The following is a 27348-nucleotide window of genomic DNA, read 5'->3' as shown; positions in this document are numbered from 1 at the left end:
TGTAGGAACGGCGCAAGGTTTGGTGGTTCCCTTTGGGCGCAAGTGTTGACTGTTGTAGGCCTTTTAAGCCTTTCTTTTTGTGAGACCAGTGCGCGGCCGCGCAAGGTGCCAGGCTGAAAGTTAAGGTTGTGGTATGGTCCCAGCATTTATTATGAGGTTTTTGGGACCTTACCCCTTCAAATTTGAAATGAGGAAACTGAAAGGAACATGTTAAAGCATACCAATAAAATACACAAGAGAACAAAAAAAACACCTGATCTAAAACTTCAAACTTCTGATCGTCAAGTCTGAGGAAGAAGAAACTATAGAGTTTTTTCGCCGGAGAAGAAGATGCGAGATTGTATTGGGATTGTTGAAAATAAGATATTTATCTATTAACTTGTAATTGTTTATTTATTTAACTTATAATAATCTTTAATATCGGGATTTAAAAACTATTTTTAATTATATAAATATAAATATATTAAATTAATATATAAGTTTTTCGTATTTACCATTTTAAATTTATATTCAAACAGTGGTTATTGCTGTCTAAAAATTGCGATGTTTTAATGTAAAAGGGGGTAAAGTATAAATTTTACAAATTTTAATTTCAACCAACCAGTGTAAATGTAACATCTGTATTAACTCCATTTAATATACTTTTCATCTTCAGTATTGAATATAAGCTCCAGAAAAGATATTTGGAAGTTTTCTCAAATAACTTTCTTATCAAAATCGGTAAGGTTATATTGCATATTATAGATTACATTCTATAAAATCAAGTATTGTTTTTTTGAATTTATTGTTTGTATTATATATGTTAGATTAATCATTATTTGATGTTATGAGTATGTGTTTGTCACTGACGGCGTTTCATATTCTCTTTTGAAGCAAATAATAGTTGCTGTAATCCGGTGTATTTTTATTGATTAAGTACTGCATTAACTTAAATGAAGTTACTGATAGCATTCTCTGTCACAATTTGTGCATGCATCTTCGTGATGTTGTCTTCTACATTACGATTGATAAATCAACTATATAATTTTTGGTTGATGCTCATTTGCTTAATTGTTGTGAGAGATGATGATTTTCGTTTTGTGCTTTGTTTTTATAATACCTTAAGTGTGTGAATATACCACTTGATTTTTATAATAAGTTGTAAGTTTAAATTGTTTATTTGCAGATATGAATCTATCCAATCGAACACCATCCTATTTACAATTCTTTAATGAAGATGATATTATATTTTTGGTATGTTTTTTAACTTTCTTGCTACTATTAGGATTCTACGTTAATTTTTGATGTAAGATGTTTGTTAACTACTATTGCAGAATATACCACTTGATTTTCAGACTATGTTGTAGGGCAAGGAGGTGGCGTATGAGCGAATCGTAGAGTTACTTGATTGTGACAAATCATGGTTAGTATGAGTAAAGAAGAGAGATGATCATTGTATATTTACGGATGGATGGACAAAGTTTGTTAGAGATTTTTGTTTGAAAACGAAAGATGTTGTATTGGTGATAGCTATTGGGCGTTTGTCGTTCGTTGTCTCATGTTTTAAAGAAAAAGTGTACGAGAACTCTTATATTTCAGCAAATATTAGCCCTGAAGTTGGCATGACTGTAAGTAACGATATATTATTTTGTTACTTACTCTAAATATTTTATGCTAGCTCAACAGCTTGCTAACATCTGTTTGCCCTTTTAACGTCTGTTTCCTAATAATCTTAACTTCTGTTGACTAAGTCATTTAACCTCGGTTGACTAACATCTGATATTTAAGATCTGTCCACGTTGTAACCTCTGCTGGACATAATGGATGACAGTTGTTAGGAAACCTCTGTTGGATAGCAACAGAGGTATGTAATAGTTGATAGCCAAACAGTGGTTAGGTCGTGTGTAAATACTGTAACTACCATTGACTAACCCTGTTGAGTAATTCTCATTTTAACTTTTGTTTACTAATCCGTTGTAACTTCTATTGCTAATTAGTTCATATCAAATTTGTAAGTCTGCGATAAATATTCCTTTGCTTCTTATATAGCTAATTGCTGACAAATTTTGGAAACAATTCTATGGTAAAAATTACGAGTATGGGATGGCAACTATCTATGTTGGTGAAAGGTTTTGGAATGTGATGATGAAAGGATGGAATGATGGTTGCGGATTTACTGATGGATGGTCAAAGTTGATTGAAGAAGTTCCCATACCAGTTGAATCTTGGTTGGTTTTCACCATGATTGCATCTAAAACGTTTGAGCTTTCCGTTTTCCATTCCGAGACTGGAACTGAGGTTTGCTTCAAGAAAGCTGATGTTGTTGTTTTGGATGATTCAGTTTATGGAGATGATGGGTTTGATTTATTGGCTGCGGTATACAATTTTGATGATAAAATACATTATTTGATAACATGACGGTGATAAGTAACTTTAATTATATTATGCTAATATCTTTTGAAATCTCATTTTGTAGGCTAAACACAAACAACTTCTGGATTCTAGGGAAGTTGCTTTGGATGATGAGGATACTGGAGCTTCGGTTGGTAATTCTAAGCAGTTTACGAGTTTTGAGGATATTTTTAATGTATATATACACATGTGACATTTATATATTATTATGATTTAAAATATGGTTTCTTATATGTGATCCTTTTTATAAATATAGTTTGCTGATGATGGGCTATTTGATTCAAAGATTGCGCGTCTGGTTGACGAGTCAGGTGTTAAAAATGTTGTAAATTTATAATTTTCTACACATATATTTTATTGTATAATAAGTATAAGAAGGTTTTATTAAATTTTGTTGTAGCCTGAAGATCATTCTGTAAAAATAGCTGATGATGTTAACGATCCTCAACTACAGTCTAAAGATTTTCCTGTTCGTGACATTTCTGCCTCTTCAAGTATTGTATGTAATGTAAGCGTTTATTAGTTTTATATTGTTTATTTTATTATTGTCTCAATATATTGATATTCTTCTGTATGATTGAGTCTTAAACTTCAAAGCTAAGTTGAGAATATAGTTTGTGTTGATAAAGAAAGTTATAAAATTTCAAGAATTTAGAGTTGTTATATTCTAAATTAGTTTACTTAGGTGGGTAAGATGCACAAACTTCGTGGCAAGACAACTGTAAAGGATAACCAAGCTGTTGATAGACCGTGTAAAGTTCGAAAGGTTCGTTTAGTATCATCGACTTCAGAATCAGTGTTACACTTCACCATACATGCTAAAGATAGACTTGTAAGCTTTTGCAGTCGTTGTTTTGTTTCGTTATTTCAACAATTTCAGTTATATATCAATATTTTATAAAATTCACTATTCAATTTTCTGTTTTTAGCATCTGCCATCAGATATATCTTCTGCGTTGGATGTAACACCTCGAAATTTTGTGTCCAACAATGTGTTGACACGTGTCATGAGTTTACACGTGGTATTAAATACTAAATAAAGGACTAAAGTTGACAAACCTTGAAAGTATGTAAATTCGAGGGTTATAAATGTCAACAAAGGGTAAATATACTGTATAGTAACCCTAAATGATGCTCGTACCTTCAAACGAATAAATCATTGATCATACGAAGCTAAAAGTGAGAGATTACAAACTACAGGGGTTAAATGTGTCAACATGTTTAAAGTTATACCTCTGAGTGACCTTTTAACAAACCCGAAGCTTTGTAAAGGTAAATTATGCTCACCACAATGCACGATTCAAATTTCATAAAGTTTCGTTACCGTATGAGAAAGTTATGATCAAATTCGTATGCGAGGGGTTAAAAGCGTCAACGTCGAAAGTTATGACTTTTCGGGCAACAATAAAGTTAACCGAGGTCTTAACAAAGTAGGTACAAGTCTTTAAGCCCTTGTGAGTAAATAAGAAGGGGCCAAATTGCAAGAAATAAGCTTCGTTGCCCTTTCGAAGAGCCAAGGGACAAAGATGTGAAAATTTAAAATTATAAAATCAGATCAGAAGGGCCAGGCGGCCCGCGTAAAACCTGGCTAAAAACTCATGCGGGCCGCGTCAGGCGCCCAGATGCAGAAACATGTTTAACTCGCCTGTTCAGCCTTCTAAACGACATGTAAAGCCTTTAAAGCCTTCCAAGAGACCCCTAATCAACCCCTAAACACTAGGGACACATGTTGATGAGTTGTGGTGAGTGCTAGACCTTGTTGTAAACCAATTGTGGTGAGTGAATTCACTATAAAAGGCCACAAGTGTTCAAACAATCCCACACACCTTCATCTGCATTTGTGGAGCACTTCTGGAGCTCAAGCTTCCTCCCAAGTGATCCCTGGTCGTTCATAGGACTCTTGTAAGTTTGCCTAACCCTTCCTAAATGAGCTTTAGCTTAGTTTTAGCTTAAAAGTCAAACCGTCGTAATTAACGGTTGACTTTACGATTAATCACAAATGGTCCAGTGATTTGTCGAATCGAAAGTAGTTATAAGTTGGTATTTAGGTGGGTAATAAACCCTTAAGAGGGTTCCCCCTGATCACCACTCTAACTAGGTCGAATATCGAGTCAAACGTGCTTAGAAAAAGTCAACAGAAATGTCATTTTGCGATTTCTTGCATAATCTGTAATGTAGATGATATGTAACCTGTTTGAACACTCACAAAACATGATAATAAGTATATAAACTAGTCTAAGCTTGTTTGATCCGACCATTTATTGTTTTGACCCGGTTTGGAACCGAAAGTCGCAAAAGTTTGACTTTTGCGATGACTTCAGTTCTGACCCGTTAAAGTTTGATTTAGATATACCTTAGGACTCTCTTAGGACCAGGTTACATGATGGTATAAACCTCTGTGACCGGTTCGTTGTTGTCCGAGTCTTTTACACATTTCCGTTAAATGCTTAAAAGTTGACCGTAACGCCCTTTATAAATTAAAACGAGAATTTCGGACACGTGAAGGGATCATGACCTTGGTTACTGATTTCTAAGCATGTCCCTAAAATTTCATGTCAATCCGAGGTTCAGAATAGGAGTTATGCTAAATAGCGCAAATTGCGGAACTTTGGTAATTAAATAGCGCATTTAGCATAACGCCTATCTAAACCCGGGTTTCGGCACCAAACCTTTTACTCACTGTTGTAAAATAATATTTTGGGATTTTTAATTATTTTTAACCTGCTCATAACCTACGGTTATGGCAACGGTTCGGTAAATACCGAATATACCCTTTTCGGCCATAACTTGAGTTCTACAAGGTCTTTTGACCCGATTCCAGTTGCTACTGTATTTAAATAATAAATAAAGTATTTTGGACCTTATAAACTGTTCGGGAAACTCAGATTTCCTGTAGAACTCAGAAACCCCTTTTTATAATCTTTAAAAAGACCGAAATACCCCTACGGGGCATATTATTAACTTAAACTCGTTACGGGCATTATGGAAGGTATCCTACTGATACCACAACCTCTTTAAAGTATATTGACTTAGGAAAATAGTGTAGGACTCTAACGGATACCCGTTGCGCCTTTTGCGTGCACGGTTCGGCTTATGTAACTAGTTTACATAATTTAGCCGAAACGGGTCAAACTATATTGTTTTGACCCCAAAATCCAGAGTATGATTATTATACCCATATGAAACAAGTATTCAAACTTGTTGGGTCAAAATCACACTCCATTCACGGTTTTCGCTTTTCACGCGATTAAACCGTAACAATTCTTTAAAGACTAACCGGTCTAAGCTTAGGCTTAATTAAAGACCCGTTAGCATCCTAATTGGTTATTTATACCATCGTTCCAGACTAGAGCCTTCCGGTAAATTGTACCTACGCTTACTTAAGTGAATACGGCTGAGTTATTATTCTTGCTATTTAAGACAGGAGCTAGCTCAGGTAAATACTCTTAACTTATTTTCCCTATACGGGCTTGGGATACGGTATAATAATACCGCTTGGTCGGGTATTGAATATTTAATCGGATTGTGATTAAATCATTGAGGTAACCCGGTTTGATCTGTATTGTTTGAAATAAAAGCCTTTAGGGGTTAATGACCATGTCCCGGATATCCTTGACATCATTGTATTATAAAATGGTCACGTCTTATGCACGGGGTGTAGGCATACACCTGACAGTTGCATAAGGGAAACGGTATCTCACGCTCAGTGGGCCTATACTTGTGACGTGTCTGTTAATCTTGACTCGGTTTCTATATCGGGCCCTGAACGTACAACGAACATGTAAATCTGTATACAAGATCATAATTATGATTGTCTCAAGTTATAAAAGATTAATTCTGCCTCTGTGCATTTTAATCAAAGTGTCAAAATAATTTGTGCCAGGTGCATCTAAATCAATTTTCCTAAACTCTTTTCAAATGAGTCAGTTGAGTGTATTTACCAGTGAAAACTGACGTATTTTCAAAAGTCTAAGTGACAGGTACAAGTACGTAATAGGCTGGAAGCTGCTCAGGACATTAATAAGGAATCTTGCAAGTTCTAGGCGTCTAAAGTCTGTAGAACAATGTTTATAGATCTGCCTGTGGATCCCTTACTTTCCGTTGTAATACTTGGATATTACTTTTTATTCGGATTGTAATATATATATCTTTTGCTTCCGCTGTGCATTCATATAATTGTGTGGTTTGACTATATTGTTGCCAACTACGTCACGGTAATCCCCCACCGGGCCCACCGGTGAGACACGTGGAAATCGGGGTGTGACAGGTTGGTATCAGAGCCAACATTGAGTGAATTAAACACTATCCTTATGTGTTTAATCTCAATGACACAATTGCACATATTCGAGTCTAGACTTAACATAGGAATATTCTAAATTCTGATCTGGAAATTTTGCTTCCAAATTTTTATACGTCGCCAAGCGAAGGAGCTGTAATAGGAAGTCTCCACATCCGGAGTTTTGAACTGCTGAGCTTCGTACCGCGACCAGGATGAAACGTGCAACCAAGGAGACAGCATTCAGGAAATGAATGAAGAAGAAACTCCTCTTGCTGAAGATCGTTTCCTTAATAAGTCTTTATAAGAACATATTTACCTTTCAGTCCCTTCGAGGACAACATTATTATTTTCAAGTCCCGCTTAGGGCAACCTTATATTTTTATTTTCATATAGTGGAATGATTAAATTTAATCTTTCATTCTAAACAAGAATATTAAATAAATGGAAAATAATATTTCCTATTGTAAGATCTACCATTATAATAAAATGGCAAAATCTAAAAAGGGCAAGACCTAGCCACGTGTCATTGTAAAGATCGGGCCAAGATGGTAGTTCCATAATTAGATTCAGATCCATATTTAACACCTCAATTTAAAATTGTTCTGCGATAATTATTAATTAAGAATCTTAAGTGTGAAACCTAGCCTTCGGGTCAATTATAAGACCGGGCCAAGATGGTAAGACCTGATTAAAAGATTCAGACTCCCAGTTAACCTCTGTGATCATGTTAACGTCCTTGGCAGATGTGATTCGTTAAAATCACACGCGTTATTCTTATATAAGAATCCTTCTAAGGATTCCAAAGCCCAAATTAATGATTGGTAAATCATGGGTTAAATCGTCAATAAAGATGATCATTGTTAAACATCCATTAGCGATGTAGTGCCTATGGGCCAAACTGGTTAAACATCCATTAGCGATGTAGTGCCTACGAGCCAGACTTATTAAACATCCATTAATGATGTACTGCCTACGGGCCATGCTAATTGTCATACAAGACAAAAGGCAGCGGTGGTCTATGACTCCCTGTCAGAAAAAGGTAATGAACTAGGTTCAAACCTCAAATGCTTTGATTCTCTGAAATCATAGCATATAATTTATATATGTCCTTGTGACTAAGCCTGTTGTGCTAATATATTTAAAGGCCTTGATTCTCTGAAATCATGGCTTATGATTGTCCTTGAGACTAGGCCCTCTGCGCCACCTTAATATCCTTGATGTTTTATAACTAGGATAAATTATAATGAAAGTGATAATTAAATATAACTAACAAATTAACCAATATGGGTTATATTACCATGGTTAATAAATCGTTTAAGACAATAAAACTGTAAGAGCTTCCGTATAAACCTTGCCCTTGTTTGATTTTATGTAGCATATAAAGCTACATGGCTAGGTCAAAGGAAGAGAACAGTCACTCTCTGGAAAACCACGATGACGAAAGGATTATTATAACCAAAGGAGAGCTTCGTACATTGATTGATTCAGCGGTATCTAAAGCTGTAGAGGAGCGATTTAGGGAATATAGTGAGACTAATAGTAAAGCCTCATCTATACCTCACTCTAAATCTGTCCCTAAAACTCATTCAGAGCCTCATAACGAGCCGCCCTCTAAGAATGAAGGACCAAAGAAGGATGACGATCGTCATTCATCAAATGAACACAGTGTTCCATCCAAGAAGCAAGTGTTCGATAATGAACCACGTACCAAGTCTTGTACCTATAAATACTTTGCTTCCTGTAAACCCTGAGATTTCACGGGGGAAAAGGGAGCAGTAGATTGTATGACTTGGTTGGATGAAATGGACACGGTGGTGGACATCAGCGGTTGTGCTGAAAGGGATGTAGTAAAGTATGTATCCCAATCGTTCAAAGGAGAGGCACTGGCATGGTGGAGGTCTCTCGTTCAAGCTACTGGGAAGCTCTCGCTCTATAACATGACATGGGAGCAGTTTGTTACTCTCATTAGGGAGAACTACTGCCCTCAACATGAGGTCGAAAGAATCGAATCGGAATTCTTATCATTGGTTATGACAAACTTAGATTGTCAAGCTTACCTTACCAATTTTAATACCCTGTCCAGACTGGTTCCTTACCTAGTAACACCAGAACCCAAGAGGATTGCTCGCTTCATTGGGGGTTTAGCCCCAGAAATCAAAGCCAGTGTTAAGGCTTCGAGACCTACTACATTCAGGTCAACAGCAGATCTGTCGCTATCTCTCACACTCGATGTGGTTAGAAACAAGGCTGCCAAGGCCTCTGTAGATGGAAAGAGAAAAAGGGAGGATGAGAATTCTCATCGCTCCGATAAGAAGAGTTTCGGGTTTAAAAGGGACAGCCAGCAGTCGGTTGAGAAGACCAAGTGCGAAACCTGTAGGAAATACCACCTCGGGAAATGCAGATTTGAATCTCAGCCTCTACCGTGTGGAATTTGCAAGTCTCAGGAACATAAAACCTTGGAATGCAAGGAGTTGAAGGATGCAACCTGCTACGGTTGCAACGAAAAGGGGCATATCAAGACCAACTGCCCTAGGAATCAGAAGAAGCCCGAAGAAGCCAAAAGAACAAACGCATGAGTCGTCAGGATGAACTCCCGGGAGATGGTGCAACATGATAAATATATAGCAGGTACCTTCTTTATCAAGCAGTTATGCAGAAATTAGTTATTACTGGCACATATAATTCTATAATGAAACATAGTTGTTGAGAACTGTTGTCTCCGCCTGTTTAGGACTCCGATCATTTAATACGAGATGGGAATTTGTCGTTGATACTTAAGAAAACGCTCCAACAAATCCTAGATTGATGTTGATATCTATTAGGAACCACTCTTTTCTGATATCCTTATGGCAAGCTTTCGAGCTATCCAAAATTCATCAATGTAATAAAGACAGATGTGATGTTTTGATCCCCTGTCAAAAAGATGATGAACTAGGCCCAAACCTTAAATGCCATTGATGGTCTTTCGTGACCTAGGCTAAACATAATGAATATATATTAAATAACATTCATTGAGAATGTTAGTACTATATTAGCCCATATGGTCTATAAATACCATGGTTAGTATATGTTAAGGCCATCAGGATAAAGAATAGCGGTTGTTGGATTGCAGCTAAGAAGTTATTTTTATTGGTGTTAGGGACCAATATCGAAAATGGCAAACTCAAATGAGACAGCCGTCGATCGTGTTATGAATGATGTGACACATGCAGATGATGCTACGATTGTGAGCCTTAGAATTTCCGAAGATGTTCTTCAAACAATGATAAACTCAGCGGTTGGGAAGGCTGTGAAGGAGGCTGTGAAAAAGTTCAAGGAGCCCCATGCTACTCACTCCAAATATTATCTAGGACCACATTTCCTTACTCATAAGGAGGACCTTGTTCATACCTCAAATGCCAAAGATAAGCTAAAAAGAAAAAGGGAGGAAAATAACTCCCAGAGCTCTATAAAGAAGAACAAACAAAAGTCCAACAAGAAACCGATATGCAAGACCTGCAAGAAGTGCCACTATGGGAAGTGCTGGTTCGAACCAAAATCCCGATCACAACCAAGGGTATGTGGGATCTGCAAATCGGGGGAACATACAACGTTGGACTGCGGGGACATGGAGAATGCAGTCTGCTTCGGCTTTAATGAGAAGGGCCACATCAAGACCACGTGCCCTAAATATGTCAAAGGAAATGCGGCTAAAGAAGAAAAGCCTGAGAATGAAAGCGCCTAAATACCTGAGCTAGTTCGTAAATAATGGCCTCAGGTACTTTCCCTATCTTTTTATCAGAAATTTAAATGCTAAGAGTTTTATTTTGGATTGGATACCAATAAACCATAAGCTTAGCAAACTTTTATATTATTCGCAAGGTATAACTTACCAAGGAAACCAAATTAACCGATTCTTCTAGTATCGGCAAGGAATCCTTCCGAAAAATCTAGAAGTACTCTTTCTTCGCATAGAGTACGACAACATATGTTATTTTAACTATTTTCTCATTGTTTTTCTATCGCCTGTGAATGCCAAACTGTGTTTGATAAACGTACCGTATGAGGATTGGCGTATCCTAGTATGTCCCATAGATTATTTCCATGCCTGATCAGTATGGAGATTTAATACATGGAACCCCTGAGATATCCCAATGGTCATATTGTACTAATGTCGACTAGTAATATTCAAAGAAGATATCCAGAAAGGAATTGTTCAAATAAAGGTTCCCGATTAAGGAATTCGTGCACTTATAACATAAATGTGTCACTTAATTGACACGAGCAGTGGTGGATGAACTAGAGCCTGAATTATGGAAAATCTCTGTAACTCCTTACATCTTGATTATTTCCACATAAATTTCCCTGCTTACCTCCTGGGAGGCAGGTGTAATTAAGATTTAGCATCCCGCTGTGGGCGGGAGTATTGTGAAAACTCCATATTGATTATGGAAAAATCGAAACCTTGATTAAGTAGGTTTTAAGACATAGGCTCATATAGCCTGACTCAATCTTCTGAAGGTTTTATATTATTAAATAAGAAAGACGGTTCATATTGCTTATATAGTAATTGCCGCAACCCTAATTAGGCAACGACTAAGAATTTGCCATCAGCTACCCAGGATCTAAAGGCAAATTATTGGTGGATAGGCTTGAGAAAGTCTGTAGCCACCCATGTAGCCAAATGCTTGACTTGTGCGCAAGTCCAAGCTGGGCATCGAAAGCCGTCGGGCTTGCTACGACCGCCTGAACTTCCCAAGAGGAAGTAAGAGATGGTAACTATGGATTTTATTGCCATGTTACCCAGGACGAGGAAAGGAAATGATACGATATGGGTTATAGTGACAGACTGACTAAGTCAGCACATTTCCTACCCATCAAGGAGACTTATAGCTCCGATGTGTTAGCCCAGCTGAACGTTGATAAGATTGTAGCCTTACGTGGCATACCTGTGTCTATTATCTTTGACCAAGATACTAGATACACATCACATTTTTGGAAGAGTTTCCAACAATCTTTGGGCACACGTTTGAATTTCAATACGGCCCATCATCCTTAGACTGACGGTCGGAGTGAGCGTACTATTCAAACGTTAGAAGACATGCTACGTGCATATGCGATCGATTTGGGTGGTAGTTAGGATAAGAACCTACCGTTAATCAAATCCTCCTACCACAATAGCTACCACACCAGCATTAAGGCTGCGCCTTTCGAGGCATTATAAGGTAGAAAGTGTAGAACGCCGTCTGTTGGGCGGAAGTCGGAGATGTCCAATTATCCGGACCAGAGATAGTGTTCGAAGCGATGGACAAGATTGTCCAGATTCGCGACCGTCTCAAAGCTGCCCGAGATAGGCAGAAGAGTTACGCAGACCCAAAAGCATAAAGCTTTTTTTTCGAAGTAGGTGACAAAGTATTGCTTAAAGTATCACCTGGAAGGGGTAATGCGATTTGGTAAGAAAAACAAGCTAAGACAGAGATACATAGAACCTTTCGAGGTTATCAAACGTATCGGGTCAGTTGCCTATAAGTTAAACTTACCAGAAGAGCTCAGTGGAAATTCACAATGTGTTCCACATCTGCAATCTGAAAAAGTGCTCCGCTGATGAATCACTGGTGATACCGCATACAGATGTGCATATAGATGAGAGCTTAAAATTTGTGGAAAAACTTGTGTTAATTTAAAATCGACAGGTAAAGAAGCTTCGAAGGAAGCATGTACCTATTGTAAAGGTCAAATGGGATGCCCGTAAAGGTCCCAAATTCACGTGGGAAGTTAAATCCACGATGAAAGAGTTTACACGTGGTATTAAATAATGTGTTGACACGTGTCATGAGTTTACACGTGGTATTAAATACTAAATAAAGGACTAAAGTTGACAAACCTTGAAAGTATGTAAATTCGAGGGTTATAAATGTCAACAAAGGGTAAATATACTGTATAGTAACCCTAAATGATGCTCGTACCTTCAAACGAATAAATCATTGATCATACGAAGCTAAAAGTGAGAGATTACAAACTACAGGGGTTAAATGTGTCAACATGTTTAAAGTTATACCTCTGAGTGACCTTTTAACAAACCCGAAGCTTTGTAAAGGTAAATTATGCTCACCACAATGCACGATTCAAATTTCATAAAGTTTCGTTACCGTATGAGAAAGTTATGATCAAATTCGTATGCGAGGGGTTAAAAGCGTCAACGTCGAAAGTTATGACTTTTCGGGCAACAATAAAGTTAACCGAGGTCTTAACAAAGTAGGTACAAGTCTTTAAGCCCTTGTGAGTAAATAAGAAGGGGCCAAATTGCAAGAAATAAGCTTCGTTGCCCTTTCGAAGAGCCAAGGGACAAAGATGTGAAAATTTAAAATTATAAAATCAGATCAGAAGGGCCAGGCGGCCCGCGTAAAACCTGGCTAAAAACTCATGCGGGCCGCGTCAGGCGCCCAGATGCAGAAACATGTTTAACTCGCCTGTTCAGCCTTCTAAACGACATGTAAAGCCTTTAAAGCCTTCCAAGAGACCCCTAATCAACCCCTAAACACTAGGGACACATGTTGATGAGTTGTGGTGAGTGCTAGACCTTGTTGTCAACCAATTGTGGTGAGTGAATTCACTATAAAAGGCCACAAGTGTTCAAACAATCCCACACACCTTCATCTGCATTTGTGGAGCACTTCTGGAGCTCAAGCTTCCTCCCAAGTGATCCCTGGTCGTTCATAGGACTCTTGTAAGTTTGCCTAACCCTTCCTAAATGAGCTTTAGCTTAGTTTTAGCTTAAAAGTCAAACCGTCGTAATTAACGGTCGACTTTACGATTAATCACAAATGGTCCAGTGATTTGTCGAATCGAAAGTAGTTATAAGTTGGTATTTAGGTGGGTAATAAACCCTTAAGAGGGTTCCCCCTGATCACCACTCTAACTAGGTCGAATATCGAGTCAAACGTGCTTAGAAAAAGTCAACAGAAATGTCATTTTGCGATTTCTTGCATAATCTGTAATGTAGATGATATGTAACCTGTTTGAACACTCACAAAACATGATAATAAGTATATAAACTAGTCTAAGCTTGTTTGATCCGACCATTTATTGTTTTGACCCGGTTCGGAACCGAAAGTCGCAAAAGTTTGACTTTTGCGATGACTTCAGTTCTGACCCGTTAAAGTTTGATTTAGATATACCTTAGGACTCTCTTAGGACCAGGTTACATGATGGTATAAACCTCTGTGACCGGTTCGTTGTTGTCCGAGTCTTTTACACATTTCCGTTAAATGCTTAAAAGTTGACCGTAACGCCCTTTATAAATTAAAACGAGAATTTCGGACACGTGAAGGGATCATGACCTTGGTTACTGATTTCTAAGCATGTCCCTAAAATTTCATGTCAATCCGAGGTTCAGAATAGGAGTTATGCTAAATAGCGCAAATTACGGAACTTTGGTAATTAAATAGCGCATTTAGCATAACGCCTATCTAAACCCGGATTTCGGCACCAAACCTTTTACTCACTGTTGTAAAATAATATTTTGGGATTTTTAAAGATTTTTAATTATTTTTAACCTGCTCATAACCTGCGGTTATGGCAACGGTTCGGTAAATACCGAATATACCATTTTCGGCCATAACTTGAGTTCTACAAGGTCTTTTGACCCGATTCCAGTTGCTACTGTATTTAAATAATAAATAAAGTATTTTGGACCTTATAAACTGTTCGGGAAACTCAGAATTCCTGTAGAACTCAGAAACCCCTTTTTATAATCTTTAAAAAGACCGAAATACCCCTACGGGGCATATTATTAACTTAAACTCGTTACGGGCATTATGGAAGGTATCCTACTGATACCACAACCTCTTTAAAGTATATTGACTTAGGAAAATAGTGTAGGACTCTAACGGATACCCGTTGCGCCTTTTGCGCGCACGGTTCGGCTTATGTAACTAGTTTACATAATTTAGCCGAAACGGGTCAAACTATATTGTTTTGACCCCAAAATCCAGAGTATGATTATTATACCCATATGAAACAAGTATTCAAACTTGTTGGGTCAAAATCACACTCCATTCACGGTTTTCGCTTTTCACGCGATTAAACCGTAACAATTCTTTAAAGACTAACCGGTCTAAGCTTAGGCTTAATTAAAGACCCGTTAGCATCCTAATTGGTTATTTATACCATCGTTCCAGACTAGAGCCTTCCGGTAAATTGTACCTACGCTTACTTAAGTGAATACGGCTGAGTTATTATTCTTGCTATTTAAGACAGGAGCTAGCTCAGGTAAATACTCTTAACTTATTTTCCCTATACGGGCTTGGGATACGGTATAATAATACCGCTTGGTCGGGTATTGAATATTTAATCGGATTGTGATTAAATCATTGAGGTAACCCGGTTTGATCTGTATTGTTTGAAATAAAAGCCTTTAGGGGTTAATGACCATGTCCCGGATATCCTTGACATCATTGTATTATAAAATGGTCACGTCTTATGCACGGGGTGTAGGCATACACCTGACAGTTGCATAAGGGAAACGGTATCTCACGCTCAGTGGGCCTATACTTGTGACGTGTCTGTTAATCTTGACTCGGTTTCTATATCGGGCCCTGAACGTACAACGAACATGTAAATCTGTATACAAGATCATAATTATGATTGTCTCAAGTTATAAAAGATTAATTCTGCCTCTGTGCATTTTAATCAAAGTGTCAAAATAATTTGTGCCTGGTGCATCTAAATCAATTTTCCTAAACTCTTTTCAAATGAGTCAGTTGAGTGTATTTACCAGTGAAAACTGACGTATTTTCAAAAGTCTAAGTGACAGGTACAAGTACGTAATAGGCTGGAAGCTGCTCAGGACATTAATAAGGAATCTTGCAAGTTCTAGGCGTCTAAAGTCTGTAGAACAATGTTTATAGATCTGCCTGTGGATCCCTTACTTTCCGTTGTAATACTTGGATATTACTTTTTATTCGGATTGTAATATATATATCTTTTGCTTCCGCTGTGCATTCATATAATTGTGTGGTTTGACTATATTGTTGCCAACTACGTCACGGTAATCCCCCACCGGGCCCACCGGTGAGACACGTGGAAATCGGGGTGTGACATTGGATCTGCATACTGATAATCCTAAGCCTATCAATATCCGGAATCTCAAATGTGAAGTCAAGAAACTGTTTACAACATCTCAAAAAACCAATACTGGATTCAACTACGCTGTTGTTGGATGGTCTTCTTATCTGAGACCTTGCAATATTGCTTTTGGTGATGAACTTTCGTTAGAGTTTCACAAGTCTACTCAATTGCTGAAGTTAAAAAAAAGTTATGTATACCGTGACAAAGATTAAGTCCTCTTAGTTTCATGTCATGATTGTTTATGGTTGTAATCTGGTTCGTCACTGGTACTAATTTTGCTTCTTAGACATGTTCTATATGTAGTTATGTCTATAAACAGCTTTCATTGTCAATGGGTGGGTGCTACTTTTTTTTTGTGGATAGGACAATGGAAATACTCATATGTATTTTCTATATTAACTGATGATGCATATTTATAGTTGTCTTTTACTTATAATAAATAACACGTTTTGCAAAACAGTGGTTTGACTTTGGTCAAACAGACTTTTTTTACAAACAGTGGTTTGACTTTGGTCAAACAGTGGTTGCATACTAATGTTATTTCCTTTCATCATGTTCTCTAAGTTACTTACCATCATTCGTAATTTAATTACATCGATTCACATGCAACTTATATGAATTTTAATTCTAATCTTGATTTCTTGGTAGAAAACTGTATCTAGCCTTAAACTAAAAATTACACATGGGTATCACTACTAGCCTTAAACTAAAAATTACAATATTTATACACATATCTATGCTTTCTATCAATATGTGTTATGCATGGTTTTCTAAGAAACGACCCGTGTTTGCACACGGGTCTTACCGCTAGTACTATATAATAAAAGAAACCATTTTGGGGACACTTGTCATCATATTAGGCCATGTCTTATAGATATTTATTATTTTAATTTAATCACTTCTAATTAATTATAGATAATCCTCATACTAAATATTATTTAGTTTAATTATTACATTTATATTTATCTGTTTACTTCAAATTCAAACTTAGTTATCTAACTTGATATTAGAGTAAATTACGATTTTGGCCCCTATGGTTATATCACTTTTACCCTTTTAGCCTAAAAAAGAATTTTTTAACATCTGAACACTCAACGTCTTTTTTTAACCCTTTTGGACCCCAACGTCTTTTTTTCTAACCCTTTTGGCCCCCAAAAGTAAATGGATGTGGTTAGTGTTAGGGGCCAAAAGGGTTAGAAAAAAGGACGTTGGGGGCTCAGATGTTAAAAGATTCATTTTTTGGCTATAAGGGTAAAAGTGATATAACAATAGGGGCCAAAATCGTAATTTACTCTTGATATTAACTATATATTTGCACGTTTTGTTTAGTTTGGTATCATATATATTTTACGAAACTTAAAATAAAATTAACTAATATTATTTATCATTTCTACATTTACAAGTTTTAAATAAAGGGTTAAATTTATTGAGACTTCGTTACATTTACAAGTTTTAAATAAAGGGTTAAATTTATTGATATTTCGTTAACAAATTTTACTACAATAAAATAATCTATTTATATCAATCTAAATATATATCTATACTATACTATATAATAAAATATTAATGTGTAACACCTATCATTCATTGTAAGCATATTTATTTTATGATTTTCTCGCCTCACTGCCAAACTTATCTTATATTAATTAAATAAATAAATGAATAATGAGCTAATATTAAATTTCAACCTACTTTAAATTTCGAATATCATTCTTCTATTTGTCTAATAAAATATTATTCTAAAATTTAAATTGTTAATTTAAGATATTTTAAAATAAAACAAATTATTTATCACGAAAACCAAACTTTGTATTAATATATGAAATATTTTTATTTTCATTACTAAAAAAATTATTATATCAATTTTATTACATAATTTATAAATCAATTTGTCAGAATTGGTACCAACATTTTATCACTCAAATAGATGCTGATTTGCTTCTTGAATAACATATCTTCTTTCAAGAACCATCTTCACAATCACCATATCCATCGCTTATCGAGTATTATCCATTAGTATATTGAAAGATATGACTTTTTTTATTATTGGGATTTAAAATTAGATTTCTTAAACTCGTGTAATACACATGTTTTTTTTAAAGATATACCTTTTTTATTATTTACTATACAAAATTACATTTATTCGGCCCGTGTAATATATGAGGTTTTTTAAGATATAACTTTTTATTATTTGATATATAAAATTAGATTTATTCAATTCGTACAATAAACGTGGTTTTTTTAAGGATATATATTTTTTTATTATTTAGTATAGAAAATTACATTTATTCAATTCGTGTAATACACATATTTTTAAAGATGCAACTTTTTTTATTATTTGGTATATAAAATTACATTTATTCAACCCGTGTAATAAATGAGGTTTTTTAAAGATGTATTATTTTATTATTTGGTAAACAATATTACATTTATTCAACCCGTGTAATACACGTGGTTTTAAAGATATAACTTTTTTATTTGGTAAATAAAATAATATTTATTCAACCCGTACAATATGGTTCTTATAGATATAACTTTTTATTATTTAATATATAAAATTATATTTATTCAACCCGTGCAATGGAGGTTTTTAAAGATACAATGTTTTATTATTTAGTATATAAAATTCATTTATTTAACTCATGTAATATACGGGGTTATAACCTAGTTTTATTAAATATTTACAACTTTATACAGCTTCTTTTTAGAATTTTACTTGAATGGTTCAGTATTTACAACTTTTATACAGCTATAATTTGTTCATTTTTAGACTTTTACTTGAATTGAATGGTTCAAATTGCGAGCATTATTATCGAATACTTTTATATAACTGGACCAGGCCCATGGAGTACAAGTTTTTTTTTTTTATATATATATTTAGGCTTTTCTGCCACAACTTAGTGGGCTTTATAACTATAAGTTATGTGATAAAAAACTAAAAGGGCCACTTAAACGGGCTTGAATTTACGGTGCTTGAAGACCTAGCAAGGCGGATGCTTAACAAATTATGGTGTGCATTAATAAGCCTATAAATTCGTAGCAATCTGAGATCGGCTTGCTAAAAGCTTAAACCAAACCGAATTAAAATTAGTTCGATCCCGAGATCGAAAGTAAGATGGAGCTCCTTTAATGAAACGAGTTCGAACCAAAGTTTTATACACAACAAACCTGTTATTAATACACACATAATTCTATAATTATAAAATATTTGTTTATTACATATAATTATGATAAAAATAATAATAATATTATGTATATAATATAATATTATTAAATAAATGATAAATAATGAGCAGGCGAACCTTCATTGTAAAATTGGATCAAGCTCAAGATTTACTTCTTTAACGGTAAACTCACACACCCAACTAAATTTATTCTTAGATATACCAATTTTGCGCACAACGAGACCTAACCCTTACCATTTGAGCAGGACACCACCACTAAATTTACTACATGCATCCTAGTCATCACTGCCACGTCAGCTTTTAACCTATTCTTCCCACATGCATTCTCTCTCCTCTTTTTAACTCAAACCCATCATTCCCACATGCATCCTCTCTCTTCCACATCACCATTTCTTTTTCTATCTTAAAAACATTAGAAGGGCTCACCTTCATCTTCTCTCTCCTGCATGTAGGTGCACTTCCCTACATGCAACCCCCTTAAATGCTACCTACCCCCAATACTTCCTTTACAAATGTATCCTCCACATCGTCAAGTGCAACCCCAACAAGAAGCGTTGGGGGCAGTCTAATACACCTTAGATGATTTAGTTATTTGATGCTCCAAATTTACTTATTTAGATGATTTAGTGATTCATATATGAAACCCGAAACGGCCGACACGATTTATCCAAGTCATATGTCTAAACATTATAAGTTACAACTTGTGGAATACACGTTGAGAAATGAGATGTTTTTTGTTTACATCCTAACCGTCCAATTGTACTCTACCAACAACCCCATATTTATATATATTTCATTATAGCCCTAGGCATATCTGAAAACGTTAACCGTAGCAACTAAAAAGTGTAAATTAGGTTTGATTTGGAAAAAATGCAACAAAATTAAATAGTTGGTGGCTTCCTTCAACTGCCCTCTCATCTCAGTCTTGCCTGTCCCAACCATATAGCTCAATAATGTTGTAGCAACTTATACATTATGCAACAAAAGTTGTACGCCATCCTGAGTTTGAACTTTCTTTCCTAATTTACCTATATGTACATAGGTATATATATACACACATACATGAACTGACACTAATTATTGATTTAGGTTATCGACAAGGCTAGTTATTTTGATTCGATATGGCTTTCTCAGTTTTCAACAAGCAACCGCTTTTAATACCGATATTGTTGTGCGTTGCTCTTTACAGCTTCGGGATAGGTACTTTTTTGAGATTTGCTTGAACGAAAGGAGTGTTTTATGTTTGTATTATGTGGAAAGCCGACTTTGTAGGAAAACTTTAGCCTTCAGGAGTGCACTGCACATATAGATATTAACTCCGAGGGTGTCCCTTGCAGCTTTTGGGATTTATAGTACGTTTACCCCTCGGCGGCAAGGACAAACCCATATGACACCCGTAATTATTTTTATGTGTCAGATAGTATATATGATACATGTTTTTTTGAGGCTCGAGTTACACCGTTTTACCCAGCATTTTCAAAGAGTGAAACTATAAAATAAAATCCTGGGTTCGCCACTACTTGGGATCTTTACAGTTAGGCTAAATCATATTATTCATTTTTTTTTTTGCAAGAACCGACCAATTGTGTCGTGCAATAACAAAGTTATAGAGAATGATTGTAAATCATAATGTTATTTTGAGATTTTTACAAGAATATTACAATGAAGTTGACAGAAGAAATGCATTTGAAAAATGTGATTTTTTACAGGGAAAGCACAAACAGGAGTTGCTGGAACCGGGATTGGATATATACCCCAGCCTGGCAGTGGTGTGGGTGGTGGGTTCGGAGGCAGTGGTGCGGGTGGTGGGTTCGGAGGCAGTGGTGGGGGTGGGTTTGGGAGTGCCGGCGGATTTGGAGGAATTGGTACGGGAGCTATTGCTAAAGCACTTGTTTGTCTCAATGACAAGGTAAGTTATTTTCAAATTGTATCTAGGGTGTTAACTTCCGACACGACCCAAAATACAACACGAACACGACATGAATATACAAGGCATTTAGATTGTCACATCTAACTCGTTTAATACATGGGTTGTGTACAGGTTGACCAATTTACCCCACTTAACTAAACAGGCAGCCCCCACTAACATGTTTACGAGCCATTTAATACATTTATTACAACCCACCAGTCTGGTTGACACGTTTAGATAAACGAGTTAAATGATTCGTGCTTGGGGTACATAACTTTTAGCATGTCCAGCTTATGGTTGATGTTTTCGACACAAGTAAAGTTATGGGTCATTTTTATGTTAAAAGATTAAACCCGATAACCTAACACCATAGACGCCCACACCCATATTCGTGTTTGAAATGAAACTAAATCTATTTAATAACAGATCTACAGTGAATGTGAGGAGTCTTATCGATTGACCGAAAGCGGTGAACTCCACGTCCCGCCAGACTATACAGATCAATATTGTGGCGGCCCGTGTCTCAAAGAGACGGACCTTGTGCTCAACTGTATCAATGACGTATTTTCGAACTTTATCTTTAACAATCGTGCCACCATACTCATTGTGAAAGATACCATCAAGGCCGGATGCAGCTATGGTCCTAGCCGAGGTAATAAAGATGACTATGATTCGATTATCGGGTAATATTTCGAATTTGGTCTGATATGATTTCGGTTTGTAGGTGACTTCAATGTGGCGGAGCACGTTCAAGCATATGAAAGCAATTCATACAAGTTTTCATACCCTATTCTCTTTTGGCTCATACCTTTGATTTCAGTTTTTATTCTATTATTTTGATTATCATATTATGTAATAGTAACTATAAAAATATACAAATACTAAAATGGAAAATCTGAATGAATACTCTAATATATTTGTATTGTTGATGACATAAGTAATGTATAATAATATAATATAATGCACCATTACATGTTCATGTAACAATTTAATGTCTTATTTAATATACACAAATAACATTATTTCTAATGCAACGTGTCAGAAGACGTTTAGCATACGGTGCTATAGTATAAATTATATATAAATAAAACGAAAATTTTACAAAATATGAAAAGTATAGGGGACCAAAGTTGAAAGTAAAAAAAATTAAGATTAAACTAAAAAAGATAAAAACTTTCGGGCTAAAAGTAAAAATCAATCAAGTTTAGGACTAAAAGTATAACAACATTTTTTTTTTTTTTTGAAAACCACCCTATGCATAGAGTACATTATCTCTATGCATCAAAATGTTGCTTATTTAATAACACAGTTTAACGTTTATTGAGTTTTAAATTATACTTGTTTTGTTAGTTAAACACAGTTTAACGTTTATTGAGCTATAAATTATATTTGTTTCGTTATTTAAAACATTTACGTTGTCCATGATTTCCTTTTTACGTTGCTATGCCTCAATTTCTGGTTATGTTCCTAAGTGTAGGGCCAACTAGAGAAGAGTTTTGGTTCTATTTGAGCATTCACATCCAATCCATCAAATTATACATACATTCCACTAAAAAACAACTCCTATATCAATATATTTCCACTAAAAACAAATACTTTTTCTCTCTCCTTTCAATTAAATAATATTATCATTACCTTTTTCTCTCACTTTCACTCACAACCACTTTCAAAATATATTAAAAAATTATAACGGGTGAACAGTGTCCCCCCAAATATACAGATGAACAGTAACATTTTCTCTCTCCTCTACTCACAACTATTTTTTATACCCTTTATAATATAAAAACCCATCCTCACATAATTTGATGGTTAGGATGTGAATGCTCAAGTCTATATAATATAATGGCAGTATGTTATGTTAGATATCTATAGTCTTTCACATGTTTAGTTGGTGGAAGAGGAGAAGCTTAACTAACTTTAAAGCCTACAGGAACTTAAATATGGTTAACTTAAGATTAAGAGATATGGGGAGCTAATATCTTTTTACAAACATTTGAAGCTAGTAAAGGTTAAAGGTGAATCACATATCTAGTTAGGGAAGAAAGATGAAGCTTAGGGCTATGCGAGCAAATCTAACAACAATCAGAATACATAAACACATGTCTGTCTTTCTTCATAACATTCGGTTTCTGTTGCAGACTGAGCAAAAATTAAACATATTAACATATTTTTGGTCCAAAACTGATTGTTTCCTGGCATTCATGGTTTTAAAAAAAGCTTAAGGCGTGCGCCTTAAAGCGCGCCTCGAGGCGAAATGGCAAAAAAAAAAAACAAGTCTGAGGCGCGCTTCATGGGGTTTTTATTGTATATGCACATCAGAGGGGCCGAGGTCTGCGCCTCAGGGGATTTTGGTAGTTCTTGATGTTTTTGACTGTTCGTGTCAATTTCAAGCATTTCATGTTTTTTATGTGTGTTTTTTTATGATTTTGATGAATCTGATGATGAAATTAGTTGATATTATTATTTTGAGTAAACTGCCATTTTGGTCACTAAGGTTTGGTCACTTTTGGTCCAAAACTCAAACCTTTTGCATCTGGGTCCATGTGGTTTCAGTTTTATTGCCATTTTGGTCCAAAAGTGAAATCAAGTAATATTTGTCATATAAAATCATGCTATTTTATCATTTTACTCAAAGGCAAAATGGTCACAACAACCAAACATAAAAAAGCCCGCCCTTTCAAAAATGCCTAAACCCGTCAATTACAATCCAGATCTAAATCACTTTTTACCCAAACCACATACCACCACCACAAAAGCTCCACAGTCTCCAACCGCAACTGTAACCACCACTGGCTCCAACCATAACCGCCACAAAACCACCACGTCACCGTCTCCGTCACACACTCTAACTCTCTTCCGATCATTCTCTCTCTCTCTTTGAAGCCACTGCCACCGGTGACTCCACCGCAGCGGTGGCGGAGATCCAAAATGTCCACCAGATTCCCCACTATAAACCCTAATTCACCACACTTGTCTCTATCTAACACCAATCATCACCAATTGACGAACAGTAATTTACAGTGAATTGTTATTTGTTTGAATGTGTTTCAGCTACAATTAGGTGTTGATGAGAGATATATGTTGTTGATTGAATGTGTTTCGACATACCACAACGGATCTCCGGAGGAAACCACGAACGGTTCGAACATCAGTGATGAAGAGGAGGAGAAGGTGATGAAGATTAGGGTTTGTATTTGAGGAAGAGGAGGAGCACCATCATAAAAAACACCACCACTACCAACCCTCCTTCAACCCATCATCACCGGCCCATCTACCATCATCCACCCACAACCACCCCAACAGCGAAAATTTTCTTATTCAGGAGTGGCGTAGCGTCAACGGCGGTGCCGTTTGTGGTGGTTGAGGCAACGGAAGTGGAGAGGAGCTTGAAGCGGAGGCTGTGGTTGCGGTGGTGATGGGGCCGGAAAAGTGATCGGAAAGAGCTTGGTGGAGTGTCTGGAGAAGATGATGGATTAGGGTTTGGTTGCGGTGGATTAGGGTTTGGGGGAAAATGAATCTCTGCTGCTTTTATATGGGGATTATTTATTTAATTATTTTAATTAATAATGTGTTATAATAAAAATTAAAATGACCATATTACCCCTGAGGAAAAGAACAAAATAGCAGGGTTTTATAAGACAAATATGATCTGATTTTACTTTTGGACCAAAATGGCAATTAAACTGAAACCACAGGGACCCAGATGCAAAAGGTTTGAGTTTTGAACTAAAGTGGCAAAAGTGACCAAACCTCAGGGACCAAAATGACAGTTTACTCTATTATTTTTATAATATATATATAATTTTTATATTTATTTATTAATACCGCCTTAGCCTTACGCATCGTTTCGCCTCGAGGCTTACGCCACGTGAGGCGAAGAGAAAACACCTCGAAACTCGTTTCCGTTCTTTTAAACCTTGCTGGCATTAACATATTTCTGTTACAGAATGTTTTTTTTCTACTGGTTTTTGTTAATCAGAGTTTTATTGTTTTCTGATGACTTGATTCTTGAACTCTAATCTGTTACATTTATATCCCCAACCCCAATTCATATTTTGTTGTAGACAAAGAAATGAACACAAATTAACATCAAGTCCCAAAGTGATTGTTTCCTCGCATTAACTAACATATGTTGAATGTGAGGCTGCTTATAAAGGTTTCTTTCTACTGGTTTTGTTAAAAGACAATTTTATTGTTTTCTGATGACCTTCTTGAACTCTAAATCTTTTTACATTTATATCCCCAACCAAACGTCCAAACCCCAATTCATATTTTGTGTTGTTAGAAGACGAAAATTACCACTGAACATTCTTATTTATGCTATCAAGCACGACTAGCTACCGTTTGCATTGGCTTGCAAATGTTAATGTCAGCCTAAACAAACTTAAACTTTTGACATAATATGAAATACATATATATAATTTTAGCAACATGTAGAAATAGTTTACCAACAACGAAGGAAAGTGGTTGATCATAGCTTAGAGAACGAAGGTTTCGTTTTTCGCAGGTGTGCTTTCATTACCGCCTCTAAATCGCTTGATAAAAGCGTAGCAGAGTTCCATGTAGCAACATGATCCAGACCTTGATCCAATGTCAAGTCTCTACTTTTTAGCATCACTCTTTTTGTCCCAATCACAGCAAGTGGAGATTTTGCAGCAATTCCTACAATCAACATCATATAATGTAAAATTTATAATCAAGAGAATTTAGAGTAAATTACTTTTTGAATCCCTGTGTTTTAGTGGTTTTAACCACTTGAGTTCAAAATCAAAAAGTTTAACGCCTTGAGCCCTAACCACTCATTTTATATCATTTTGAGTCCAACTTTTAAACACTTGTACTTTTGATTTTGGACTCAAGTAGTTAAAACCACTAAAACACATGGACTCAAAACGTTATAAAATGAATGGCTAGGGACTCAGGGCGTTAAACTTTTTGATTTCAGACTCAGGTGGTTAAAACCACTAAAACATATGGACTCAAACGTTATAAAATGAACGGCTAGGGACTCAAGGTGTTAAACTTTCTAATTTTGGACTCAAGTGGTTGAAACCACTAAAACAACTCAAAAAGTAATTTACTCGATAATTTAAAATTTATGCATATTAAAATTGGTTTTACATTTTTGGGTTAGAATTTTTATATATTAAAATTCAGCTTTAATTTAAATGAGCGAAGAAGCCAAGCCGAGCCGTGTTTAACTATGCTCGGGCTCAGCTCGTTTACAAACACACCAAATTTGAGCAAGTTACAACCTTTTAGAACAGGCCTAGCCACTTATGCTAGCAGCAGTCCCTCTATCCCAAAGGTTTTGCCCACAGTGATACCCTCCCCGCTCTACGAATAATTATGCTATACGTGAGATTTTACTGGATACATTTAATCGTTTAGTTACAAGCCAATATAATTATCAAGAAATAAAAGAACTCACCCTCTGCAATAACCCTCACACCTTCCTCCATCTCCTCTCTACACCCAAACACCTTCGAAACGAGCCCCAACTCCTTTGCTTCCAAACCCGAAAACCGCCTAGCAGTCAAAGCCAACTCCATAGCATTCCCAAACCCTACAATCCCGGGCAACCTTTGCAACGATCCAAGATCCGCCGTGATCGCTAAATCCACTTCCTTAACCGAAAAAAACGCATCCTCCGTACAATACCTAACATCACACGCACTTACAATATCAACTCCTCCACCAATACAAGCACCGTGTACACACGCGATCACCGGTTTCCGGCAATTTTCAATACTCGTGATGGCATCCTGCATGTGCTTGATCTGGCGGAGTAGTTTTTCGCCGGAACGGCCGCGGTCGGAGGAGGATTGGACGTCGGCGGTGAGGGAGGATATGGAGGTGAGGTCGATGCCGGAGCAGAAGTGGTTGCCGGTGCCGGATAAGAGGATGAGGGCGACGTTAGGGTTTTGGTCGAGGGATGATATGGCGTTGGGGAATTCGGTGAAGAATTGGAGGGAGAGTGCGTTGCTGTGGTGTGGGCGGTTGAGGGAGAGGGTGAAGACTGGGGAGTTGGGGTTTTGTTGAGTGATTTTGATGGTGGTGTAGTTCTGTGTTTCCATTTTGGATTTTGGGTTGGGGTTGAATGAGGGAAGAACAAGTGAAAGAGGATATACATGTAATTGATGATTGTATAAAAGTCAAATTATGAGGGGTATAGAGTTGTCCTACTTTGACATTTGAACGTGTTCTTCACCCTCGCGACGAATTGGAATTGGTTGTGAGAGTAAACTAGAATTCTAAACCTTACGCCGGAGGGTGTGGGGCGTCACTCCCGCCAGCTCAGCATGTATAGCTTTCCGGGGCGCTATCCCACCACACCCTCCAAGTTAACTAGGGGCGCCACAGAGGTCTCGCCAAGATGATAAGGCTAGACGGTATGGGGAGCGTCCCCCACCCGCCCAGCACCGGCGACGAACCAAACACCATGCCGGGGCCCCCGTCATCGTCCTTAGCGGCGA

General features: G+C 36.5%; 2 protein-coding genes across 2 annotated transcripts; one reads left to right on the top strand and one right to left on the bottom strand.

Annotated features, from left to right (window-relative positions):
• The first annotated feature begins 20021 nt into the window (after nt 1-20021).
• On the top strand, nt 20022-21843 carry LOC110939099 (keratin, type I cytoskeletal 9). The gene is made up of 4 exons (XM_022180954.2): nt 20022-20163; nt 20673-20872; nt 21299-21524; nt 21597-21843. Exons 1-4 carry the CDS (start codon nt 20085-20087, stop codon nt 21710-21712), a joined length of 621 nt encoding a protein of 206 aa, XP_022036646.1. The 5' UTR covers nt 20022-20084; the 3' UTR covers nt 21713-21843.
• A 3324-nt stretch (nt 21844-25167) lies between these two features.
• Nucleotides 25168-27084, bottom strand: LOC110941153 (delta(3,5)-Delta(2,4)-dienoyl-CoA isomerase, peroxisomal). Its single transcript, XM_022182772.2, has 2 exons — nt 26304-27084; nt 25168-25534 (listed from the first exon to the last, which is right to left on the bottom strand). Exons 1-2 carry the CDS (start codon nt 26947-26949, stop codon nt 25344-25346), a joined length of 837 nt encoding a protein of 278 aa, XP_022038464.1. The 5' UTR covers nt 26950-27084; the 3' UTR covers nt 25168-25343.
• Nucleotides 27085-27348: the final 264 nt, after the last annotated feature.

Source organism: Helianthus annuus, chromosome 5 (genome assembly GCF_002127325.2).
Source record: "Helianthus annuus cultivar XRQ/B chromosome 5, HanXRQr2.0-SUNRISE, whole genome shotgun sequence".
NCBI classification, from domain to species: Eukaryota; Viridiplantae; Streptophyta; class Magnoliopsida; order Asterales; family Asteraceae; genus Helianthus; species Helianthus annuus.
This window is presented reverse-complemented; position numbering and strand designations above follow the sequence as displayed.

What these genes read in the sequence shown, in the direction of transcription:
- LOC110939099 (XM_022180954.2), top strand. Translation starts at nt 20,085, where the DNA reads ATGGCTTTCTCAGTTTTCAACAAGCAACCGCTTTTAATACCGATATTG. An exon ending in TCTTTACAGCTTCGGGATAG is followed by an intron (nt 20,164 to 20,672) that starts GTACTTTTTTGA and finishes GATTTTTTACAG; the next exon opens with GGAAAGCACAAACAGGAGTT. An exon ending in CAGCTATGGTCCTAGCCGAG is followed by an intron (nt 21,525 to 21,596) that starts GTAATAAAGATG and finishes TTCGGTTTGTAG; the next exon opens with GTGACTTCAATGTGGCGGAG.
- LOC110941153 (XM_022182772.2), bottom strand. Translation starts at nt 26,949, where the DNA reads ATGGAAACACAGAACTACACCACCATCAAAATCACTCAACAAAACCCC. An exon ending in TGTGAGGGTTATTGCAGAGG is followed by an intron (nt 25,535 to 26,303) that starts GTGAGTTCTTTT and finishes TGTTGATTGTAG; the next exon opens with GAATTGCTGCAAAATCTCCA.